The 25,953-nt window shown below is 27.8% G+C and overlaps 2 protein-coding genes and 3 non-coding genes across 7 annotated transcripts in view; 1 reads left to right on the top strand and 4 right to left on the bottom strand.

Moving 5' to 3' along the window:
• LOC118071551 (small subunit ribosomal RNA) overlaps positions 1-823 on the bottom strand; it is a 1,912-nt gene extending 1,089 nt beyond the window's left edge. The window contains exon 1 of the ribosomal RNA XR_004690908.1: positions 1-823. This exon is cut by the window's left edge and continues 1,089 nt beyond it. This is a non-coding gene — a ribosomal RNA (small subunit ribosomal RNA).
• A 1,332-nt stretch (positions 824-2,155) lies between these two features.
• LOC118071550 (5S ribosomal RNA) lies at positions 2,156-2,274 on the bottom strand. Its single transcript, XR_004690907.1, has one exon. It is a non-coding gene; the product is annotated as a 5S ribosomal RNA (ribosomal RNA).
• Positions 2,275-2,549: 275 nt separating this feature from the next.
• LOC118071556 (5S ribosomal RNA) lies at positions 2,550-2,667 on the top strand. The gene has a single exon (XR_004690913.1). It is a non-coding gene; the product is annotated as a 5S ribosomal RNA (ribosomal RNA).
• Positions 2,668-3,136: 469 nt separating this feature from the next.
• On the bottom strand, positions 3,137-10,073 carry LOC118071537 (uncharacterized). 2 transcript variants are annotated; one of them, XM_035090729.1, is made up of 7 exons: positions 9,903-10,073; positions 5,330-5,466; positions 4,889-5,013; positions 4,680-4,819; positions 4,404-4,433; positions 3,735-3,988; positions 3,137-3,626 (listed from the first exon to the last, which is right to left on the bottom strand). In XM_035090729.1, exons 1-7 carry the CDS (start codon positions 9,910-9,912, stop codon positions 3,396-3,398), a joined length of 927 nt encoding a protein of 308 aa, XP_034946620.1. In that variant the 5' UTR covers positions 9,913-10,073; the 3' UTR covers positions 3,137-3,395. The 2 variants fall into 2 exon arrangements, with proteins under 2 accessions (XP_034946620.1, XP_034946621.1); XM_035090730.1 differs by lacking the exon at positions 4,404-4,433 and having other exon boundaries at positions 9,903-10,072.
• Positions 10,074-12,007: 1,934 nt separating this feature from the next.
• CAH1 (carbonic anhydrase 1) lies at positions 12,008-24,382 on the bottom strand. Of its 2 annotated transcripts, XM_035090731.1 has the most exons (8): positions 23,891-24,382; positions 16,609-16,809; positions 15,227-15,348; positions 14,949-15,044; positions 14,102-14,216; positions 13,587-13,679; positions 12,780-12,958; positions 12,008-12,459 (listed from the first exon to the last, which is right to left on the bottom strand). In XM_035090731.1, the coding sequence occupies exons 1-8, from the start codon at positions 23,925-23,927 to the stop codon at positions 12,391-12,393; spliced, it is 912 nt and encodes a 303-aa protein (XP_034946622.1). In that variant the 5' UTR covers positions 23,928-24,382; the 3' UTR covers positions 12,008-12,390. The 2 variants fall into 2 exon arrangements, with proteins under 2 accessions (XP_034946622.1, XP_034946623.1); XM_035090732.1 differs by lacking the exon at positions 13,587-13,679 and having other exon boundaries at positions 23,891-24,377.
• Positions 24,383-25,953: the final 1,571 nt, after the last annotated feature.

Below are 25,953 nucleotides of genomic sequence, written 5' to 3'. Positions count from 1 at the left end.
AATTTGTTCAAAGTAAACGTACCGGCCCATCTCGACACTCAATTAAGAGCACCGCGACAGGATTATTGGACCGCTTTAGTTTTTACACTAAAGCTAAATCCACCGGTAGGACGTCCCACAAGCATGCCAGTTTACACCGCGAGCGGTGAACCGACAGTGTGGCACACAGATTCAACTACGAGCTTTTTAACCGCAACAACTTTAATATACGCTATTGGAGCTGGAATTACCGCGGCTGCTGGCACCAGACTTGCCCTCCAATTGTTCCTCGTTAAAGGATTTAAAGTGTACTCATTCCGATTACGAGGCCTCGGATGAGTCCCGTATCGTTATTTTTCGTCACTACCTCCCCGTGCCGGGAGTGGGTAATTTGCGCGCCTGCTGCCTTCCTTGGATGTGGTAGCCGTTTCTCAGGCTCCCTCTCCGGAATCGAACCCTGATTCCCCGTTACCCGTTACAACCATGGTAGGCGCAGAACCTACCATCGACAGTTGATAAGGCAGACATTTGAAAGATTTGTCGTCGGTACGAGACCATACGATCAGCTAAAAGTTATTCAGAGTCACCAAAGTAAACGATGGCCGAGACCACCGATTGGTTTTGATCTAATAAAAGCGTTCCTTCCATCTCTGGTTGGAACTCTAGTTTGCATGTATTAGCTCTAGAATTACCACAGTTATCCAAGTAAATGTGGGTACAATCTAAGGAACCATAACTGATTTAATGAGCCATTCGCGGTTTCACCGTAATTCGGTATGTACTTAAACATGCATGGCTTAATCTTTGAGACAAGCATATCACTACTGGCAGGATCAACCAGGGAACTTTGTAATGTGTTTATACACACATATCGTTCTCAAAAATATGCGTCATATAGTAAAACATGTATTATATTGAAGTCTTACTATGTAACACATATTTTGTGTTGTAGGTGAAAACTGGTGTTTCCATCAACACTTTTATACTTTAAAAATTAAAACATTCATTGATATGAATGTAAAACTGAAAAGTTCAAACACTCTCTTTTTCTAAATTTATTAAAAATTTACTCTCGCTAGCTATTACTGTTAGCGACTTGGTTGTATTTCGTATACGTAGTAAAAAAATTTTTACTATTCGTACTAGGACTGAAGTGAGTATAACATTTCTGTTGTTTTTAGTTATATGCAACTAAAAGTATACATATAACAATTATAAACGCCTTCCGACGATTCACCACATAAGAGTCATTCAGTCTATGACATCGACTCGTGGCTATGTTACGTTAGTATATATTGTTATGCTCAACTATTATATTCGTACGACATTCAACTGTTTAAAGACATTCAACTGTTAAAAGACACTCAACTGTTTGAGATTTTCAACTGCTCAGACGTTCAACTGTTTGCGATTTTCATCTGTTTGTAGTTTTCAGATGTTTTTGCTTTTCAACTGTTTCAACTCGACTATTTTCATGTTAGTAACGTGCAGCGTAAGAGAGCTGATCGCAGCACGACGACCGACTACCCCCCTCCACTCCGCACTCGAGAAAGCGTCACTGCATCAACTACGCAGCAATATAGTTGGAGGAAAACCTTACTACTACGTTATATTCATAATATATATACTTATCTTTATGGCAATTTTGTTAAACAAACTATGAATGGTAATGCAGAACAAAAAAAAACATTTATTTACTCAGACTAGCAAATTCCCGCGACTTCGTCCAAGTTCTGAAATCTAAATATTAACAATATTTAAAATGAATTATTTTCTTCGGTTTTTATTTTGAAAATAAATTTAGTACGGTTAATGACACAATAAACATAACAACCAAAAACTTGGCGTGACTCTTAAGATTTTATAGAAGCATGAAATTTTGAAAATATTTAAGCCGATTAATAAGTAACAAAAGTAGGTTTTTATTCATACTACACACTTTGTAACTTTGTTTTAGTGGAAGAAAAAATTATGCGTTGGAAGAATTCAAATATATTGCGTAGAACTCATTTTTAATTTTTTATAACAAATTTAATTGTTATAATCAATTTACATAACCCTTCTGACAACGCCCGCTACATGTGGACAAAATTTATTCCCAATCGGATAAGCCGTTAATGCTGATCAATATTCTTTTTTTTCTCATTGATTTATATTCTTTAATTGAAAAAAAAAATGTCAACAACACGTGGTGTTCCCAAGCGGTCACCCATCCAAGTACTAACCACGCTCAATGCTGCTTGACTTCAGTGATCAGACGAGAACTGGTATTTTCAGCATGATATGGTCGTTGACGATAGTATTGAAAAATTTTTTGCTTATAACCAACTAAAACGTACTTCAACTTCCATGTGTCAGGCACTAACTGCATATCTACTTTCTGTTTTATCGATATCCACCTATTCAGATATTTTCAATACCATGATAAAAGTACATGTACATTTTATCTAGATATTGAGCAATATCTGAATAGGTGGATATCGATAAAACAGAAAGTAGATAGCAGTTAGTGCCTACACATGGAGTTGAGTACGTTTTAGTGGTTAAAGCAAAAAATTTTTCAAACTATCGTCAACGACATATCATGCTGAAAATACCAGTTCTCGTCTGATCACTGAAGTCAAGCAGCATTGAGCGTGGTTAGTACTTGGATGGGTGACCGCTTGGGAACACCACGTGTTGTTGACATTTTTTTTTTTTCAATTAAAGAATATAAATCAATGAGAAAAAAAAGAATATTGATCAGCATTTTGAATAAAAAGAAATGACAAAATTTTTTTTTAATGCTATATAATTGTATATAGTTTGAAATTTTAATAATAGTCTTCGTTTTTATTTGTATTTATTGCTCCGAGAGCAATACCAAACGTAACATAATGAATTTTTAGTCTCAAATAGATGAGCAATAGCAAGAAATTCAATATTTTTCTATTTAATCTGACGAAATAAATAAAAGAATCTCAATAAAGAATCATTTTTCATGTCTTCAAGTGAATTAAACAATAATTCAACGTTTTATTGTTGAACAATTATTTATTTAATCATGAAATTTGGTAAACATTTATATGATAAATTATTTCTCATAGTTAATCAATTTTATGATCATTTAATTTATTGACAGAAGCCAAAAAATGTGAGTTAAAAAAATAGGCATTTGTAATATAAATATTTTTCTAACATGTTTAATAACATTATTTATAAATATTGGCAAAAGCCATCTAATATAACTTTTATTAACTGCCAGTGCAAAAGCAATCTACCTTTTAAAGGCATATTCCCTGTTAATTGTAAATCAATCACATTTATTGTAATATATAATCTCCTGTTTTTCAGATCTTTCATTTAATGCAAGCTAATCTAATGCAGTAGAATTTTCATTTTTTTCTTTCTCTCTTTCTCTTTCTTCATAGAATATTTTATTGTCCAACTAGAATCTCATAGTCAGGAAATGCAACTTCAGATCCTCCGTATGGGATGTAACAGACATTATGAGATGCTTGAACTTTGCCAATGGTCACAGTTCCCTCATGGTTAACGCGACCGACAAATAGTGGTTCACCGTCTTCTGTTTCTCCAGCTGGAATTGCATTTGGTGGTACATTTCCGCCACTAGTGGGAACCCATTGAGGATGGCATCCACAAAGAACCTAAAATATTGAACATTACTTTTTAGAATCAACAAATACTTGGGTTTTAAAATGAATTATAGGATCAAATGGTTGAAAGCTATAAGAAAAAGAATTTAATTAACTTACTTGATAGTCAGGTTTCCCATGTTCTTCACCACCCCATGCTACATAACATACTCCATGGCTTGCTTTAACTTTACCAGGAATCAGAGCACCTGCATGATTAGCCCTTCCTACAAATAGGGGCTCATCATCTCGACCACCTTCTACTGCATTGGGTGGTATTATACCACCTGATGCATCGCACCAGCAAACGCTACCATCACCTCCTCCACCACCCATTTGGAGGGGAGCTGATGGTGTTACATTCGCATGAGGATCTGAGAAGTGATATAATATTTTACTTTCCATGGACTACACATAATCAGTCAGATTGAATGATACCATTAAAAATAATCACATGGAAATAAAAGTCAAACAGTTACAATATTAAAATATTTTAGTTACATAAAAAGAATTATTAATACATAAAATATACAAGCAATAATAATCAAACCGTAAGTTAAAGATGAAAATCAGTGAATGTTTTTGTTATTAAAATTAATATTATTAAAAAGTAATCATCATTATTAAAATGATACCTTGAATTGTCTTGATAATTGATTGTAAAATTATCAAGAGAACTCAAAATTTTATTATGAAAAAAATTATTTACATTAATATTCGTGATTAATAAATCATGTCACAGGTGAACATCTAAAAGCCCTAATGGCTCTAAATATTTTTATTACGTACTGTCTCCACCATAACCCGAAATACATCTTGCTGAATAGTTGAAGAGTGTTGGTATATATCCCAGATTAAATTAGTTAAACAGAAGAAGAATTTAAGTCACCATTATTATTAATCATGTTTCACCATTTAATAATAGAAATATTTCTAAATTATTCCTTTTAATACAAAAAAAAAAGCAATAGAGTCGATAAAGAACTAAAGCTACACTTTTTAATCGAATCAAATAAAATTATTCGTTTAATTAATAATAAGTTTATTAAGAATATAAATAAATACCTTCAATAAGCCATTCTCCTGTTGCTCCCCAGCCAGTACAAATACCGAAATAGGTGAAGGGAGAAATTTCGTAATCTTCAGCTGTCAAAAATGGAGAGGGTTCGCCTTCTTTACCGACAGTGATAACTCCTGGTTGCCATCTGATCCATAAATTATTTATTATCAATTAAATTAAAAGTAAAACTTTTCAATTGCTTTTGATAGCTTACCTAATCCAAAAGCCACGCAGTTCATCATTACTTAATATTCCAGGAGTTTCAACTTCAACGACTTCCGGTTTTGCACGGTTCTTACGGATCACAGATTTACTGTTACTCCAACCTCCAATAAAAACCTGAATAATGACACGAATATTACCATATTTATTACAATATTACTTTTAAGATAATAAATACACGATTTCATCATTAAATTTAATTTATGATTAATCGTTTAACGGTAACTTATATATGTAATCATGTAAAGAAACATTATTAAAATATGAATGAATAATAACTTGAAAATTAATTATAAAATAATTCGATAGAAAAATGTTTATGTGGTAGGAAAAGTGGATTTTTCTCACTCGTACAGAAAGACAAAAATTCGTCTGCGCATGCGCAGGGAGAAAACTTTAACTTTGAACGGGGGTATAAGAAAAACATATTTACCTCATACATTGGTTCACCCTCTTGTGGGCCATAAGTGAGAGCAACATGGACATCATTTGGTGCACGTACACGAAATTGAATTTGTCCACCTGATACTGGGTAGAATTGATACTCCAATTTGTCTTCCGTTGATAAAGCTAAATCATAAAAGAAAAAAAAAACACATGACTCATTAAACAATTCAATTTATTTGAGGATAAAGAAATTTCGGAAGAAGTTCCTTTCTAGGTGTGCACCTCCACTTTATCCAATTAAACACATATAGACTACTCATTCTGTCAAGACCATAAATTTATTAACTATTTAAGTGTATCCCAGCACAAAGAATTTATTTTTGAAGGTGTCTCTAGAACGGAACTCTACCTGAAATTTCAGTAATGTTTTAAAATTAATTAAATTAAAAAATTCATTCTTCTATTCCTCTACTGTGTAAAATATAATCAAAAGTATCTCCCCTACTTCAAAATATCTATTTTTACCCCAGAAAATAGTCTTTGGTATTTGAAAAATGTGTTCTGGTCTAGAATCTAAATACACAGAAACATAGATAATGGCAAAGAATGAATAAGTTTCCAGCAAGTCTCTCTTTCACTCCCTCTCTTCCGCTTGCCCCTTAGATTACTTTCCTTCACATTTCTGTGTATTGAAAGACTTCCTTCCAAGCCATTTTCTATTCTATGCATACAATAATTTTTATTTTTATCACAAATTCAATTACTAAATATTCATCTCTACGATAAAATATTTGCAGTAATTGAACTCTTAATTATAATAGATAAATAAGGTTATGAAAATGACGGTAATTAAACCCTAGGTGATAAATGTTATTTTTTCGTTAGAGTCTAATGGCATTCAATGACATTACATGATGACCAAACTAAAAAAAAAAATAATAGTTCCCTCCAAGGTTGCTAATCATTATCTCCATGATCTACATACGTTATTTATCACAACATTAAATTTATGCTAATCTAATTGGATAGCTGTAATTTTTACAACATAACCTATACATGTGGGGTATATTACAGCTCGTCACTTGGTAACAACTGAATCATCTGCTAATCATGAGAACCTAAAAACCAGTGCAGCAGTCAATTTACTTGTACATGACATCAACTAAATAGCACAAAATTACAGAGATTATATTCAACAAAACAGACAGGGGTAAAAAAGTTCTACAAAATTCAATTATCTTCATTTTCATCGGCAGTTGGCTTAGTACCTTTTTTATTTGAAACTTCTTCAGCTGCTTCAACTGTTACACCATGAGACTGTCATTGACCTGTACTCTAGACCACTGCACCTAGCAACTACACAATACACCAAGTACATCTATACTTAGAAAATACTGCCACGTAGAATGTAACGCTACATGAAATATAATTAGCAAAAGGAAGTAACATGTTGATGAACGTCATCAAACATCAGCATTGTCTTCATTGATAAACTATTATGATATCATACGGAAGTGATTCTAATGTTGATGAAAACAATATAGACGAACATGGAAACAAATAAGTAATTCAGAAAAAAATCTCTAAGTGTGTTTGGTGCTTGGTAGATGATAAAGATGATAACTTTCTGAACAAAATCAAATTTTAACTAATTAATTACTTATGTAATTATAAAAAATATCAAAGCATTATTTCTATTGAATATACATCATCAAATAAATTGATGAATAAATCATAATAAGTTTAGTTTGTTTGAAGTCATTAATGATGATCAGTGATTAATAATAATTAATTAATAATGTAATGAAGTAATTAATAATAATTAATAATATTTATAATTAATCTGATTTTGAAGCGAAAAATCCTTGAAGATATGTACGAAAAATTTGTTAAAACTTTCCAACCCAATTTTATAATTTACTGCAAATTTTTAATCGAAAAGAAATTGGTAATAAACATTTCTGTGAAATATTTTTTAATTAAAAAAGTAGAATGCATTTAACAAGAATAAATTGGGACATTGACTTTAATTATATTTAATAATAGATATTAAATAAAATGATAATAAATTAAAATTAAATTATTAGTTCACTTTTATAGATAAAAATGATTATTAAATAAAATAAAGACAATGTCTCAAGACTTAATAAGCAATAATGATTACAATTTTGTAATGAATTCAAACTGTATTTTAATAGCTATGAAGCAATCATTTAAATCTTTCTGATGACCAAGTCTAGTTGGTAGGCAAGATGAGTTGTCATGGCTTAATATGAATGACCTAATCATTAGTCTTGTCAGTTTTTATCATCATCGATCATATCATAATCAGAATAAGTCCATGTCTCAGTGTTTTTTATTCCGTATGTAAAATTGACCGGAAGTTCTATAATCATTCTATTCAATAATAATTTAACAATAAGTCTGACCAAATATTTTACAATAAATAATTGTACAATTGGACATAAGTCTTCCTTTACTTCAAATTAAAGTCTTCAAATGAAATTCTAGTCCTCCAAAAGTATCCATAAAACTAAAGTACGAATTTATTTAAGGGGTTCCAACAGAGGGAGATTGAAATTAACTAGTATTTTTGAATAAATGATATTGATTGTTATTAATTTATTAAATAGAAAGAATTATTATGACTTTTACCCAACTAGAAACAGACATAAGTCTGCTATAAACATTGGCATAATTTTTAAGCTGATTTGAGCTGAGCTTTACTAACCTCAAATCACCTCAAATTTTTCTCATCAAACTGTGCATTTTTTATTTGTTATTTCCACATGAAAAATATCTAGGAATATTTAGAAAAGTGGTATACACATCGGAAAACAAAGATTTATGATACAAGTGTAATAACAATCGTAAAATAAATAATTTTTCAATAAAAGACTCATGACAAATGATAATTAAATTCCGCCATGACACCTTAAAATGATTAGAATTTTTTAACCAGTGAAGAAACGTCCATGTAGATTCATAAATAGGAATAATGTCAAAAATTTTTTAATTTCTAGGCTTTTAAATTATTTCAAACATCTTTCAAACTATTCCTTTAAAATTATTTACGATTTCTTTTTTCTTTAAAACTCCAACTGTGTTAAAAAACAAAATAAATGTATTTCATTGAAAAAAAAAAGAATTCATTCATGATCAATATCCTTATCTCATCAGAAAATTAGAGCAAGCTGAATACTTTTTATGTCGTCGACAAAAACTACTAACATCAATTTAACATGCAAAGCATAAATCTTCATTTTCACTGCTCATAACAATGTTAGTACCGGAAAAGCAGTAAAAGTTGGAGGTCAATCGGAACATGTTATTCACACACACACACACTTCTTCAGAATCACAATCCTTAGTTAACCCAGTTTTCTAGGATACACTAGGATCTATAGATATAATAGAATTACATGATTGAATTTTGTTTACGTCATCAGCATGACTGCAGACTGGAGATGTCTTAGGTCAGTTGTTTTCAACCATATTAAGATTTGATTTTTAATTATTATCTATAACTTTATTTCATCGAATATATTAAATGTTTAAAAAATAAATTCCAATGGAATTATGATGATTCATTATCGTCATTAATATTTAAAGAATTATATAGAATACTTTTGTTCAAAAATAAGTTATTATCAGTCTTTAAACACCTTTTGTTATGATTATGTATTGAAGAATACTTCTAAAACATCCAAAATAACGTCGATAAAATGTAAAACAAGATGACGACATGAATAATAGTTACAGCAGACGAAATGTCAAATTGAATAAAAAGGAGGAATTTCAAGAATTATTTGACTAGTTGTTATTGCGAAATAATCTGGATATTACATTATATTACCACAAGGACAGATTTGTATTCGGTATGTGACGTGATCGTTCAACAATGTAGCAATTAAAATGCAAGATAAATTAGCTAAAAAAAAAGAATATCAATAATCATTTAAAAACATCAAACTAACTGAATAAATTATGTTTAAAGAAAGAAAATAAAAAATAATACCTTTAGAATCCAAAGATAATCTTGAAATAATCCCACGAGTTAATTAACCGGCATATTTTTTTTTTGCATTGATATTTATTCAATGCATTAGAGATTACTATTTATAAGTAGATGTATCAAGACACTAAACTGGATATTCAAATCGTTAGTTTGTCAAACCAATAATAACCACACCCATGATTATTTTTAGACATTTATCATCAACTTCCTTCTTCATACATCAAATTATTTTCAATCGTTTTAGCATCTTCTAACCAAAAATATTACACACTATTTATATTATTCATAATTTTGATAATTAAATTCCAATTCATTTCATCTCCAATGTAACTCAAACCACATCTAATAATATTATCTTACATCATTCAAAGTGTAAATGAAAATCTGTTATGATGATGATGATGTTGACAATTGTCTAGTGCTAATATTGTTGTCCTTAAAGACCATTATAACCTCATTTTAAAGTCAGAAAAATGGTTTTCGAGGTAAAAACAATCATTTATTGGTGATTGTTTGGAATAAATAATGGAGGTAATCATTTGAAAGGTGCTGGAGAAGAAGAAGAATGAATTTATGAATGATATAAAAAGGTTATACTTACAGATAGCCATGTTGTTGTTGTTGATTGTTAGTTCCAAGAAGTGGTATCAAGTTAACTGGACGATAGTTTGAATTACACTGAGATGATTAGATCACTGGTACGAAGTTGGATCCACGCAGAACACTGACTTGTAGGGAACCGTCTTGTGGAGAATCAGTCTCAACTGCCGGTAATGCCGGCTGTAAAAGTGTTGTATATGTACACAAGAATGTTGATGTAGTTGTGAGTTCTGAGAACACCGCGCATGCGCCGGAGTTTGTACGTTTGTTAAGTAATTATTTTTTATAACAAATGAATCATCGACTAATAATGCGAATGACGATAATAATAGTATTAAAGATTAATAATCGGATTATTAAAGTGTAATTTTAATTGCAATTTTTTTGTGAGTGAGTAGTTTGTTAATAGTGATGACTCTTGGATGGAAAAAAAATGTCCAACGGTTTATTAAGAGGATGAACATTTTTGTTTCTTGATTGGAAAAATTGTTTATGAGATGTTTATTAGGATTTATTGAGGTATTGATTGATTATTGAAGTAATTGGACAATGGTGTTGATTAATTGGAAACATAATAGTTAATTGTTAGGTTAAGTATTGTTTTTTTAAATAATAATTTTTAATTAATTTAAGTCACTTGATGACTTTTATACAATTTTATTATGAAAATTTGACTAGAATGTGAAGATGAAAATTAGTTATTCAATAATATTGCGATATTTTAAGTATAAATAACCTAATAATTGGAACAAAAATCCAAGGGTACGATTACAGTTTTTGTGGCACCGTAAAATGGCAATAAATTTGGATAAAAAAGACCAAAATAAGACGAAAATAAAGGATAAACTTTTTTGGCACAATTTTGGACTACTTATCAAGCTTTTTAAATTTATCTTTTGTAATTAAAACCATTGTTTGTCTCTATGAAACAACAACATTTTTTTTTTAATTCTTCATGCTTCTCTGATAAAATATTTAATAGCTACTGTGAACAATTATTTGGTAATTGTTTATGTATCACCACATATTAAAGTTTAAGTTTAATAAACTCTGAAGCTAAAGTTATATATTTAAAGACTCAAATATATGATTTTATATTAACCTAAAATTGATAGATTAGTAATTATGATCAATTATGTTGTTATCATGGTTTTAATTATAATAAGAATACATTTATAGTAGATTAATAAAGCTGAAGTTCTAGAAATTTTATGGAATAAAGCCAACCACAGAAAAACTAGAAAAGGAAAAAAAATGACGAATAGAGGTAAGTGGTGATAAATGTGGCATAGGTTTAACCTTAGAGTCCACTCTTTTAAAAAATAAATTAATGATAAAAAAAAACATTGCAAAGTCTTCAGACTTGACGATATTTTATTGAAAATTATTTACATTTTCAACTTTGAAAACTTTTGAAATATTGTTGTAAAATCGAAAGAAAAATTTATTATTTAATTTATTCAGTTTATTTTGCAATATCCATTGTTTTTAGAAATCAATATTTTACCAATAGACAATTGTCATCCATTTACAAAAGAATTTAAACAAATTTATTCATCACAAACCTCATCTTTTTTTAGTTCAATAAATAATTCCTCTTTTAAATTAATCATTTATTCTTAAAAAAATGAAAAGTAATAAAGACTACCAATTTTTAAATTAATTTTAAAGCCAATTAACTGTCAAGTTTTAGTAATAACACTTAAAACAAAAATAAACTACGACATTTTCAAGTTTAAAAAATATATAACAACGTGTTATTTTTCTTCAAAGATAGAAAGAAAATTTATTTTCCATTTTTTTTTTTCTTCTTCAATAAGATAATAAATTATTTAATACTCATATCGACAAAATAAAATACATTTTTGCTTCAATTATTATTTAAATATTCAATTAAAATAATTTAATAAATTCGTAAATTTTATTTTTTAGAAAATTATATAATCATATGTATAAATTTATTTCATTTAATACAATTATGAATGTTTCTACCTAATTTTTTTTAGTTTTTTTCTATCACAGTTAATATCAATGTTTTCACAATTTAAATGTTGTATAAATTTATTATATACCATCAATCATAAATATAAATTTATAGAGTGTATGTAAGTATATATATATTTTTCTTTTTTATGTATATAATAATTATAGATAAATAGTGCAGTTATACAGACATTCATTAAACTTTTCTTTCAAACTTATAATAACAATTACATCATTTTTGACATATTTGATCTTGCAAAAGCTTAGCTGCTTACATAATATGCATTTAAAATATAATTATTAAAAGTTTATCATTTTATATAAATATATTTTCATAAAATTTGTTAATCCATTATTAATATTATATTAGTTAAATAATTTGTTATTTTATATAAATTCATAAATGTGTATATGTATAGATATATATCGTATATAAATCCTCTTCCCCCCGCGATGGCTTCTTCCATCAGTTTTCCATTCCTTCTTTTAATAGTAAAAAAAAAAATTCAAAAACTGCCGCATTCACGAAGTACACGATTTCCTAGTGGCAATGGTGGACGGAAATTATTGATGACCTGTAACAGTTATTATAAATATAAATATTTAATTAAACTTAATAAAAAACCAGTCTAGAAAGTCGTAAAATTAAGATACTCTGCATAACATCAATTTTTGATCTTTATAATTATTTTTCAGCTAAACAATTAAAGATACAGAATAAAGTATAGGGACCTTTTTTGTGTAAAATTGAATAATCTTCAACTTTTGTCTGAAACTTTTTTTCGTAGCTCTTATAGTTTACGAGATAATTGCAAATAAAGATTAAAGAATGTCTAAAATAATTCTTTCATCTTTACCGTCATTTTACCGCTAAATTTAAATTTAATTGACTTACCACTCCATGATTTTCATGACATGGACATTCAGCACCACGTGGAAACTTTCTTAAATTACGGAAGATGTTAAGTTGATGATGGGAGACCTCAATATATTTTTTAAAAAGAACCCAAGTTACACTTTCATTGCATGGTGGAGTAGTCAAGGAACCCAAATAAGTCCAATAGCCATTATCATCTAGATTCATTGAAAAAAAAATTAAAATTATTAACTACATTAAAAAAAAGAGTAAAAAAAAAATATTATCTACTTCTGCATTCTATTTGAATCCAATTATCGATGTATGCAGCAACCTGCATTACCATATATCGATAATATACCTAGAATTATCATTCTGTGCAGTGATTTACATTACTACAGCCGATAAGGTGCTATTGTGAGCCGGTTAAGCAATTTTCTACATTACCACTTGATGTGAATCGTTGAAATATTCATGAAATCAATTTTTTTTTATTGCAAATTTACTTTCTAAAGTTAATTTATAAATAAGCTTGAATATTTGCATTAGTAAAATGATGAATATTATACTATACTTGTTAATCTGATTCAGAACAAAAATGAAATGATAACATTTTTTACTAGCTTAACAGGTAGCAATAAATGCAATTGTAAATAATTCTTAAGTAATTTTATGATCAAAGTGCACTAACTTTTTATGCAAATATATTTTCTTTATAATCAGAATAGAAAATGTGATTTAATTAAAAATCAAAGACATTAATGAGTGCAAATATGTACACAAGTGCAAACGTTATAATCGGTAATTTTCATTCATTGCTGAATCTCGTGATTTCATGTTACCAACCTTGAAAACTAGTTTTATTGCTAGCTTCTCGTATTATTTTGACGGTCCATCGCATGCATGGATTCACACACCGACCCGCACGTCCACCACGTACTGTTAGTTTGTTATCATTTATTTAGTCATTATTATTATTAATGTGAACATATTTAAAAGACAATGGGTGTAGCGTTAATTTCATATAAATTGTGGTCATAAGTATTATTGAATATAACACAAAAATATCTGTTTTGTGAAGGACAATTATTAGTTCATCGTTAGAAGGTCATGGTGGGGTCATTGACCTTTCATTTTTAAATTATTCAGTAATGAAGTAGTGAAGAAATCGATGTTTTAAGGTTTTAGTTAATCAATAGTAACTTCAAAGTGCCAAATAGAAACAAAGGAATTTTAATTTTATAAATAAATTATTCTTATTAAGGTCGATAAGGAAGAAATTGTTAAGCTGATTTTTTAAAATTTTTGAAAATTATTATAATATAATAATAATAATTAGTAAGATATAATGAAAGTGTTACCTGGAAGAAGTTTATTAGGATCAATTGAATCCACTATTCCAACAACCTCATCTTTGTGCGAAACGTACGGTAATAGACGGCATATTTTGTCGAGTTCATCATGAGTCTTACCCACCTTAAAACAAATCAAACAATTTAATATCATTACGATTTGAGCACACTAAAGAACCATTTATAATATGAAATCATTGTCTGAGGATACATTGGGAAAATTATTTAGGTGGCGCTGATTTCGGATAAATGCGAACCGTACGGTTCGCATACGGTTATCAAAAAATTGATATAATTACATTATTTATGGGAGAAAAAATTAAGTTTTTTGTTATTTAGAATATATTATTGCTTGAGTTGAATCAGGTATGCACGCATGTACATGCATTTATTAATCGTAAAAAAAAAAATAAATAACTTAATCTTAAATACTTTTTTCTTTTTTTATTCTTTAAATATCTTTTCAATGTTAATATGTAACATTGTGTGTCCGGCAGAATTTATTACCGACCACAACAATCCGTATAAGTTATGTGAAAAATATCCATGTCTTATGTAATGAAAAAAAATTTCGTAATTTTATGTTTTTCAAGTGAATCGGTATTTGAGATGAAATTATACCTTCTAGTTCATTACGTAAATGCATCAAAGTTGTGAGTTAAATAAATTGACGAAAAAAAATTAGTAACATGAAAAAAAATAAAAACCGAGAATCATTTTATTATTTAATAATAATGAAATAATGTATTTTTATCTAACCAAGTGTTTTTAAATTCATTGTTTCTATTTTCAGGTATTATTAATAATATGATAACATGTCATGTATAGACCTATGTGCAATATTTAATAGACTAACCTTGAGAAAAACTCCTAATACTGCTAGACCATCTGGTGCTTTAGCTGCTTCTGCAAATGTCCGATATTTCGTTGTGTTCCAATGTACTAAATGTAACTAAGAATAAAAGGTATAAATTTATTTTTAATTAACAGTAAAATGTTTGTAATAAATAAAAGTATTTAAATAATTTCTTAAAATTTACTATTTATTTTTAAAGTGGAAATTTGACCGAAAAATATCAAGTTGATGGTAATTAAAGGTAAAAAAGTAGTAATAAAAAATGATGTTATAGATACCTCGCCAGCAAATGCTTGACCATCAACAGTGTGTTCAGAGCCTCTAGAATCACTGCAACCCCAGTGACAATGATATTGTTCCAATTTATAAACGTCGTCTACTAATGGACCACCAGTCAAGACTAAAATAGATATTATCAATGATTATGAATATTTTTATTATCTTTGATTAATTAAATTAATGAATAATTTAAATATTATTACATCAATAGTAATGTTAAAAATTGTGATGAAAGAACAATGGATGACTGATAAAATAACTGGATTCTTTTTTTTTTCTTTTATTATTTCCGGTGATATTAAAAAAATAATTACTGATATTGAGAGAAAAAATAATTAACTATCATAAAAATTGTTTACTATTGTCACTATGTAACATAATGAGTCACGGAAATTTTTCTATATCAACATTAAATATATATATATTAATTTTTATCATTTAATTGTATTGCTAATAATAAAATTAATACAAACTACCTGAAGAAATTGATTAACATTTTTCTAGAACCAGGCATAATGTAATTTGATTTATAAAATGACAAATTACTTTATTAATTGATAATTTAATTCTGCATATTAATGATTATTCAGTAATTGATATTTTCATTTTTTAAATTATCCATTATAAAATTAATTGATAATTTTGCCTGATAATACGACAGTACCAGTCATAAATGCTATTCTTCAATGGGTGTGGAGGTAAACTACACCTGGTACTTGAATGAATATTACAGAGAATTCAGTGATATTCCGAGCAAAAATACTTAAGAGTCATACAGAGTGAGTCTGTAAATAATCATAATCAAAGGAGCCAGTGGTCATGCATTGAAGAAACCAGAATTAAACAAAGCCATTTCAGTGATTTAGTCATTTTTAAACAGTAGCACATCGTCTACAAGACAGTGGACCTCACCCATGTCTAACACGTCGTGGTCCTTGGGTTTTTTGAGCTTTAGGTGCTCGCAAATCCAAGACATTCCCTGGAGCATACCAGTGTGTTTTTTCAAATGGAAAAAGTGTTTAAAAAATGACTTCAATGTTAATCAATATCAATCATTTTAAACACCTTAAGTTGCAACAACAAAACTGTGCTAGTCTGCCTGTTGTGCCACAAGCTAACAGGTCTTAGACATAGGCAATTATTACTAGGGATTTTATTGTAAATTTATAATTAATGAGTAATTAACTTTCTCATAAATAAACAAAAAGAAGACAATGATTGAGCACCAGGCAGAGTCAATCCGTCAAAAATTTACAATTTAATGTACAATCAATTTTATACTGAGACATATCTTGGCTTTATTAATTAAACATTAAAATAAAACACTTTTAAATGTAAGATTTGCAGTGAAGATATAATGAATTTCAAAAGATATACTTACAAGTTCCATCACCATCACAATCCACTCTCCAACAATATCCAGGATTAATTAATGTTTTGGAAGCAGTTGATGCATATTTCCAACGCAGTGGTTTGCTGCTTAGAGCTTCATGGTCAGACTCAGCACGACTTGTCTCAATATTTACTGGACTTTGTCTTGATCCAGCTGCCATTGGAAACATCTCAACCCATTTGCTTGGGCCTGGACACATAAATTTTATTGTTAATTTTATGATGCACTTGTTTATTATGCCACAAGTGGGGGCAACATGTGATAAGAATATTCATGAGAGCAACAAGTGGTTATGATGAAGGAGAAATTTAAACTGCTTTCATTTATATGCAACACGATAATGTTTTTAGTCTTATTATTTGTCAACTCAATTCAATTTTCCTAATTTGAAAATTGCTCGTTGTACATCTTGAAATATATTGCGGTAATTCATTGAGCCTTTTATTATACTTAAGTGATGAATCAGAGGAGTTATGTTTGATATTATCCTAGGGATATACATTTTTTTTAAGCAATCTTTACTGCTATTCAACGAGGACCAAATTATCTGAAGAGTGAAAAAATTCAAACCAGCTGACCTTATTAGTCATTTCAACAGATAGAATGGCATATTCTCTTCTTTGTGTTTTATTCGTACGTTTCTTTTTTATGAGATGCTACGCTAGGTTTGAGATTGACAGTAAACTCATCGAGCTAACTAAAATCTGTTGTCCTTTTTTAATTCCCTGCTATTCGACTATGAAATATGAGAGACAGAAAAAGTATACATATGAAGATTTGAACAAAGAAGAGACGTCGAGAATAGTTATCGAACACAGAAGTGAAAATTTGTTATTAGTTATTAATGATAATTATTGCTAACAATTATTAACAAAATTATTAATTATTTATTTTGTATTACATAAAAAGTTTCACTTCAAACGCCGTTAGTTTTTGACTGATGCATACTTTTTTTATTAGTTATTTATTTTTATTTAGCTCTATTGTTACTCTTTATATTATTATTATTATTTGATTGAGTGACCCAATGAAGAAGTTCCTCCTAAGAACTCCTTTTATGTCCTTTATAAAAAATTACTTATTGTTAAATAGAAACAGATTGTATTTAATTCTATTCAATAAACAAAAAAATTTTTTTTGCTTGATAAAAAAAAAATTAGTAATTAAAAAAATTCATTGCCAATGATGGACAATTTATTTTCACTTAATATACGTAATAAAAATCACGAATATTCATTTTAAAAATTATTTTTATATAATACTTTCCAACAATATCCGTATAATAGATAAAAGAAAAAAAAAACTAGACATTTTCCTACTTTAATCAATAAACTCACTAATTAATTACCTGTTAACTCTTAAGGAAAACGGAAATACTAGAGTGTAATGGCTGAATTAATATCACGGTTAAACATAAACATTAAATAAATATTAATTACATAGACAATGTTTCATATCAGTATAAGTCGGTATTACCTAGAAGTTGAGGTCGTTTAGTGAAGCGTGATGAATAGCTAAGGACAAGGCTTTATAAACATTAATAAATCTAAAGTAATTATTGTTTAAATCACTTTTTCGTTAAGGCATTTTTTTTCTCGCATATTCTACTTTTAAGGACAAGCTATCTAGAATGTTCAAGGTCTGCCCTCTAGTGTTGAATTTAACGTTATCTTTAATCAAGACTTAGTCAATCAGAGATAGAAGTTTTTAATTATTTAATACAAACTATTTTTTTTTTTTTTTATTTTTTACTAACATGTGATAGATGTATGGAATCTCCTAGTATTATTTTTATTGAATCATTTATTTATCTTTGGTGATAAAAGCGTATCAAAATATGTGCTACACCAATAACATTAGTAACGTCCTGAACTGATTACGTCAATGATCCTAATCAATTCGACCTACAATATGTGTCATTACCTCTTTTTATATCAAATTGTATGATCAGTTTTGAGTTTTAAATGTATAGCACTGCGTGAGTTTGCTTTCTTTAGGCTAATTTTTTTTTTTTTTACCCTGTGATTTAGTATTACTTTGTCATGTTTGATAATTAATCACTTCGTGATTATGTAATATTATGATATAGATATAGATGATAGTCGTGAGTCAATGAAGTGATCAAAATAAGATAAGAAGTTTCGTAAAAATGAATAGGTTGGTTGAAATTGATAGATGTGAAGTATGTAATTAGAGAGCCAAAATTAAAGGGTAAACATTATCCTAGATTTCACGATAAATCTATGTGAAGGGTCTGCTAGGTAATATAAATAAACAAACGAATTGATGCCATCTAGGAAATAAATCAATCATTGCAATTGATAAAAGAAAAACGTCAATTGTTTTATTCATAGCTGAATATTCTTTATTGATATACTTGTCTAGAAAGTTCCATTTATCTCGTATGAAAGAGTAAATTTTTCCTGAAGGTGTATGGAAAGTGGTACATTTCCTACCTAGGAGGGAAAAGTTAACCAACTTTAACTGTGAGTAAAATTGAGGCAATCATTTGATTTAAACTGATTTCATTGACTGTTTAAAATATAATACCACTCTTAATTAGGAGATGGAAAAGTACCACTTTTCTCACGCCGTGCAGAAATGTTGATCAAAGAAATATTTCTATTTATTTCAATTCAAAGTTTAAAATATTAAATGTATAAAGATAAAAATAATAGTGTCAATAAAGATGGTTGTTTATTTATTCTACTTTATCGATCATCTAATCGATAAAATCTTTTTGATGTCAGCGTATATTTATTTTGTTTGAAAACATTCAATATTTGTCTTGAAGGTATTGATACTACAGTGATGATTACGATGGTGCAGATTATTATGAAGCAAAATGAGTTGCATTAATAAGTATGTTTGTCTGGTAACTATCAATAGAATTCACGACAATAAAATTCAGGTAAGTCTTGTCATTAATTTTCAACAGTACATATCATTATATTAAGACCATCACTGTTCCAAATATGTTGATCTAATTTTTTTTGTTTACTTTTTCTTTTTAATATCTCATTCAAGATTGATTACTTCTGGTCATTTTTTTTCTATAAATAGTTTTGCTGCTATTGCATTTAAGTCCTTGGTATAAATTGTCTTGAAAAAAAGTACGTGATATTTTAAACAATTTCATATCCATGATTCATCATCCACGGTAAATAAATAGTTATTACGGATCTGAGGTTGCAAAGATAAGTAAATAAAATTAGGTTATATTTTATGATCTGATTATGATAAGTGATGGTGTAATAGTTAACATAACAATAATAATATAGTGCATAAATATACTAGAAGACATGAATTACATAAAAGGAAACAGTGACCTTTTTACTGATGATAAAAAATTGGTTACATTCAGATGAATCATTCCAGAGATCCTTTTAAAATTGTATTATCTACTCAAGCAGTTTGGGGTAAAAATTTACTCCGAAATGAAGGCCAAAAAATTAGGTAAAATACACAATTTTGATTGACTGTGACTCAATAAACTTTAAAATCTAGATTTATGAATGGGGGTAAAATTTTACCCCTAGTGTAATGCTTATTTCACTTTTCAATATACACAGAAGAGAATGAGTAAAAATTACTCTTCTGTGCAGTAAAATAATTATTCTAGTATACTTTACAAAAAAAAGTAAAATTTACCCCGCAAAGTAGTAAAATTTTCCTCCTCTGTAATATATCATTCTTACTCAATTCTTCTCTCTGTATAGGATAATTTTGATTTTTTACTACCTTCCGGTGTAGATTAAGGTAAAATAAATACAAGGAAAATTTTTACCCTTTTAGAATTTGGATAGAATTTTTATTGGCCAACTATTTATATTACCGTTTCGGTAAAAATTTATTTGTCATCAGTATTTTTTATTCATTTCGCCATTATTTTATAATTTATTTATTTAAAAAAAATTTCATTATCGAGTTCTTATCAAAATGTTATTGTTTATGAAAATTGTTATAAACAATTTAAAATTGTTTCTACTGAATGAATGATGAATGTCATTAATAAATTTAGCCATTATCAATGAATTATTGTTATAAACGACTGTACATGTCTTTCGACAATAGCATATTGTTTACAACAATAAAAATTTGTTTTAAACAATTAATAAATATTACACTCATACCATTAATAGTAATCCTATAATAAAATGTTTATCGTGTGGGCACTTCGAAGATTGTTGAGCCCCATTTTTTTATTTCGCTATTAAACTAAAATTCATTAATATCAACTAAAATTGATCATCAATTAAGATTACAATTGAATAATTAATGCAAGAAGTAACGTTCCATTAACTGAATATTTCGTATTATTTATTAACAGACTCATTAATCGACTTTTAATTTGTAAAATGCATTCAATTTAATCATTTCATGACATTTTTAATAAAAAAAAAAGAATATACTCACGAAATCAATTAAATTTTTATGAAGCTTCTAATATTTTATTCAATCAATGAATTAATTATAAACAAAATTGACCAGTCAACAGTCGTGAATCAATACGATAAAAGCATTCATCTTATTTCCGGCAACCTTTCTATATGCAATTTTTATACTATTATTATTATCTTCTTCACTCCAACTGTTATTATTATTATTATTATTACCATCAACTTTCTACTTTTTACCGTCACATGATGCATTTTTCCACTTGTATCTATTCGTACTAATCAACCTTATAATCACTGAATACTTTTTTCACACACTTTTTATACACTCAATCAATTTAATTTTAACTCAATAATTTTTAACCTAAAAAAAAAAAATTTACCCCAAGAGTAATAAATGCTTTATTATTTTCCAAGCCTTACAAAAATAGTATCGATAAAAAAGAAATTTTCTTGTTGAAAATTGCAGGTAAAATTTTTTTTGGTATTTTTCTCCCCTCCCTCCCCTCCTTTTCTTTACTCGATTTCTCTTTACAACTTTCGTGCTAGTTGCAAACGTAAAAACAATGAATAAATTATACAATCAATCTATAGTATATTGATTTCTGTTTAACTTAGAATACAAGAAATAAGAATTGTAAACATTCCGATTTAACATAATTTCTTAGAAATCAACGAATTCAACCTTCTTTCATCGCATGCCCATTTTCAAGCCTATAATTCGAAGAATTAATCATCTAGAGCGAAATTTCTGAGAAAAAAAAGCCATTTTTATTTTGTCTAAACCACAATTACTGTGTCTTTTTTGTATTGTAATGTCATCTAGAGGGTATATGTAGGTTTATCGATGAAAAAAAAAAACCGAGCATGTAATTTTTTTTTCTTTTTTTTTTTTTTAATTCAGTAATATCTAGTGATAGAAAATTGGTCAATTCTAAGTAATGATGATATCGTTGTCATTGCATGGCAAGTAGCCTCAATACATAATTATGATAGATGTATGTAATTATTTATAAAGTAACAAGAGTAAAAATGAAATTTAAAAATAAAAGAAAAATAATTTTTTTCTACAAATAATTAAATGTTAATAAATATAATTATAATTATAAGTTTGAAAAAATAATTAAATCAATACTTGGTGATTTAGTTCTGAATATTTAATGTAAAATTGAGTGTAACTTGAAAGTAACTTCATTGTGTTTTATAATTTATATCACGATGGAGGATAAAAAAAAAAATAAAGTCGTGTAATAGTAATGTAGGATATAAGACTCGACAGTCGATAGTTTGATAAAACAATGACAAAGAAAATACTCCTTACTCCGATCAATTTTATTTCAATCTAATTTACATGTTCAACTTTTAACCCTATATCATTAACTTATAGTTCATTTATTATCAATGTTTACTTATCTAGATATATTAGAAAATAAAATATTCATTTTAATAAAAGGTATTTATTTTTATTATATTTCCCTTTGTTTTCCCGTAGACAAAGTAATTTAATTCATTTCGTTACTTTTATTTTTTATTTACGTGACATAGAAGTATTAATAATTCAATTTAATATCATCAAGAAAAAAATTAAACATTTTTCATTAAGTAAAAAATTTATTAATGATTAATGGTGGAGAATAGAAAGGATTTGAATTAATAAAAAGAAAAATCTTTCAATTTTTACCCCATTTAAAACCAATCAATTGTACCAATAGGGTAAAGTATGATCTAGAAATAGGTTATTTGAGGTTACATTTTTACACTACTTTTTACCTCGAATAAAATAATTCTTTCCACATAATTAATTTAATTACACTTTATGTATATTACTAAATAAATTTTGCCCTAAGTTTGTACAATGGAGTAAAATTTATGATGGTAAATTACTACTTTAAATTTACCTATAATTTACCAACAACAATAAAGTAATTTTACCCCAGAAGTTTCCAATACATGAACAGGTAAAATATGATTTATTCAATGATATTGAAATATGACTGACATTACATGCAAAAGTAGTTGCATATTTTTGATATTACCCTCTTATATTTAACCGTAATTTTTACCTCAGAAATTCTTAATGGCGGTCATACATTTATTCTAAAAATATCTATTTAATCAATCTTTGGAGTTATTATTTTAAATTTAATTTCTATAAACTTGGGAATAAGTATTTCTTACGATGAACCGATTACATACAAAATTACCGAGTCTGCACAACATTGATGACGACCATATTGAAATTATACAAAAAATACTGCACAGCCATTTATGGTAAAACTGCTTGTGTTGTTTTGTGATGGTCCATTGCAGTAAATTCAACAACTCCATAACACAGTAAACTGTTGAGTTTGTTACAAGAAAATTTCACATCACAGCAATACATTGTTGCCAAATTAAAAAAAAATCGGTTTTATTACAGAAATTTACTGATGGTAAATAATACTAAATAATACTCTGGTTCAAACAATTCTATCTCAAATGATCAACTCGAAACACAACTGTGCATTCTTTTTGCAATTTCTACGGAACAAATTTGTCCATAAAAACTATTTTCCACGAACCAATCATAAAAATAGAGACAATGAACTACAAAATGTGCGTTAATTTATTAAAATTGCATTATTTTTCATAATATTACAAAAATTTTAATCCAATGATAATTTTCTTTTTTATCTCTGATGTCATTCTTCATTTTTACAATAAAGAAAAAATTCTTCTCGTTTAAAGAAAAAAAGGAACAACACTTTCTGGGTAAATAAAATAAACAAAACGACGAGTGAATGATGTTGTTAGAAAGATTAAAAAAGAGGTGTAGAGTCTGTGCTAAAAATATAATAATTAATTACTCAGATGATAAAAAAGTTTCTACTGACCATTGCGTGTATAATCCCATTCATCCCAGCGTGCCATCGCGGGTGGTACAAAAAACCTAAAACGTTACACGAAAAAATTGAGGTCCGCAAAATTACGATCCGAGTACAGTCCGCTCCCGCTCGTTTTGACGAATTTAATGAAACAGTTGTATGTAAAATTCAACGTAACTTCAATTTTCCTGGATCTCAACCATTAAATATTCTCCTCACAAATTATCATATAATCGCACAAGACCAAAAAACAAAACTTTATTAAACAACAGATATTCTTTCTTTACAATACTGAAAATTAAAAACACTTCTTAACTACGAATGTTTGACGTTTTCGTAGAATTATCGACAGTATAAACAAGACTCGACGATGTCAACTGAACCGTGTTATTGTAAATACTGAGTGTTGAGATCGCGGACAAGTGTGCCGAAGAACTGACGAAGAATAACTGAGTCTTGAGAGAATCGAGTATATGTAGAACACACCAACCAACCAATAAACCAACCGACCGGTTTCCCTTACTATCCAACCCGGTACCCATACCATATACACACTCGCACATAGCATGATGTACACTCAGTTTATATTATTATTATTATTTCAAATCACACTGATGTATAGTAGTATGATGCGTCCACTTGCGTCGTCCCCATCACATGACTCCATTATTCCAGTGGCGTGTCGTCAACATTACACACTCTTTTACTTATTTGTTAATCAACTTTTTAAATATTCTTTCTTCTCATAATTTTTTTTTTCTTTTCTATTTTCAGATCAACAGTCTCCTTTTTTTACTCTTTTCATGCCTGAAAAATTCAGGGAAATAAAAAGACGGAGGATTATTTTATTTTATTTATTATTGGAGGTAAAAATGGTGAGGAGGAGCTGGAGTAAATATGATGATCAATTGTTTGAGGTGTGTAAGTTTTTATTTTTTCAATTGTTTTAAGGTGATTGAGTATGACGATGATAGTATGGTAATGAGGAATTGTATTTATTTGATGTTTTAAAGAATTAAATAAGTAACTTATTAAAATAATGTTAAGTTCAAAATTGGTATGGTTATCATTTGGATCGTTGTTAATAATTAATTGATGATTAAAAATAATTTTTTGTTAATATAAATGAATGAAATATTCAAATTTAATTAACGAAAATATTTAAATGGTTTTAATATATATTTTTTTTTATTTAAACAAATTTATATTTTATTCCTAAAATTTTTTTCAAACATAATGTGACAATAAAATGTATTTCTTCAGAGATATAAACAAAAAACTGTCATTAAAACCCCCTAATTAAATAATTACGATGTAAAATTAATTGTAACAGTTTATTTTAATTCAATAATTTTTTTTAAAACATATGACCTGGAGTTATAATGATATTATTATAAACATTCTAATTGTCTTATAAATAATGTTTGATATAACCTCGAAAAAAAAACAGTGTTAATGACATTTTCTCACGTTAATGTGTAATTTTAAATGAATTTAAAATTCCTAAAAATAAATCCAGCAGCGCAAAAGCATTAATGCATTATTATCCAGCGAGAAAAAGAAAGTAAACAAAATGAAGAAAAGCTAAAAATATAAGTTGCCGAAAATACATATCACCTTGTCATAATACAAACAACATCAAGTGACTTCGTATTATTTTATAAATACATCAGAAGGATGATTTAAGGATAATAATATATAATGATAAGCGATGAATTGTTTATTATACTTATTGATAGATAAAGAGATTAATTTTTGGGGTTATGTTACACTAAAAGATTGTAAAGAAAATGGAGGCAAAAAAGTTCTTTTTTAAAAATAAAAAAAAATAGAAAAAATTTGGATTTTTAAGCATTGAAATGGTGAGAAAAAATTAGTTAATTTTGAAATAATACATTTTAATAAAAATAAAAATTTTTAAACCATAAAAAATACAATATTTAATTTAATAAATATTAACACAATAAAAGAAACGAATTTTAAATATGGAGAAAAGTAAAAATTATCCTTCTCAGATTTCTATAAAAATTTTTCTTTTATTAATAATAATTAAATTCCTTGAGATATAATTT

Source organism: Chelonus insularis, unplaced genomic scaffold (genome assembly GCF_013357705.1).
Source record: "Chelonus insularis isolate UGA/USDA-ARS -01 unplaced genomic scaffold, ASM1335770v1 contig_85_pilon, whole genome shotgun sequence".
NCBI lineage: Eukaryota > Metazoa > Arthropoda > Insecta > Hymenoptera > Braconidae > Chelonus > Chelonus insularis.
The sequence above is the reverse complement of the archived record's forward strand: the minus strand, read 5'-3'. Positions and strand labels throughout refer to the sequence as shown.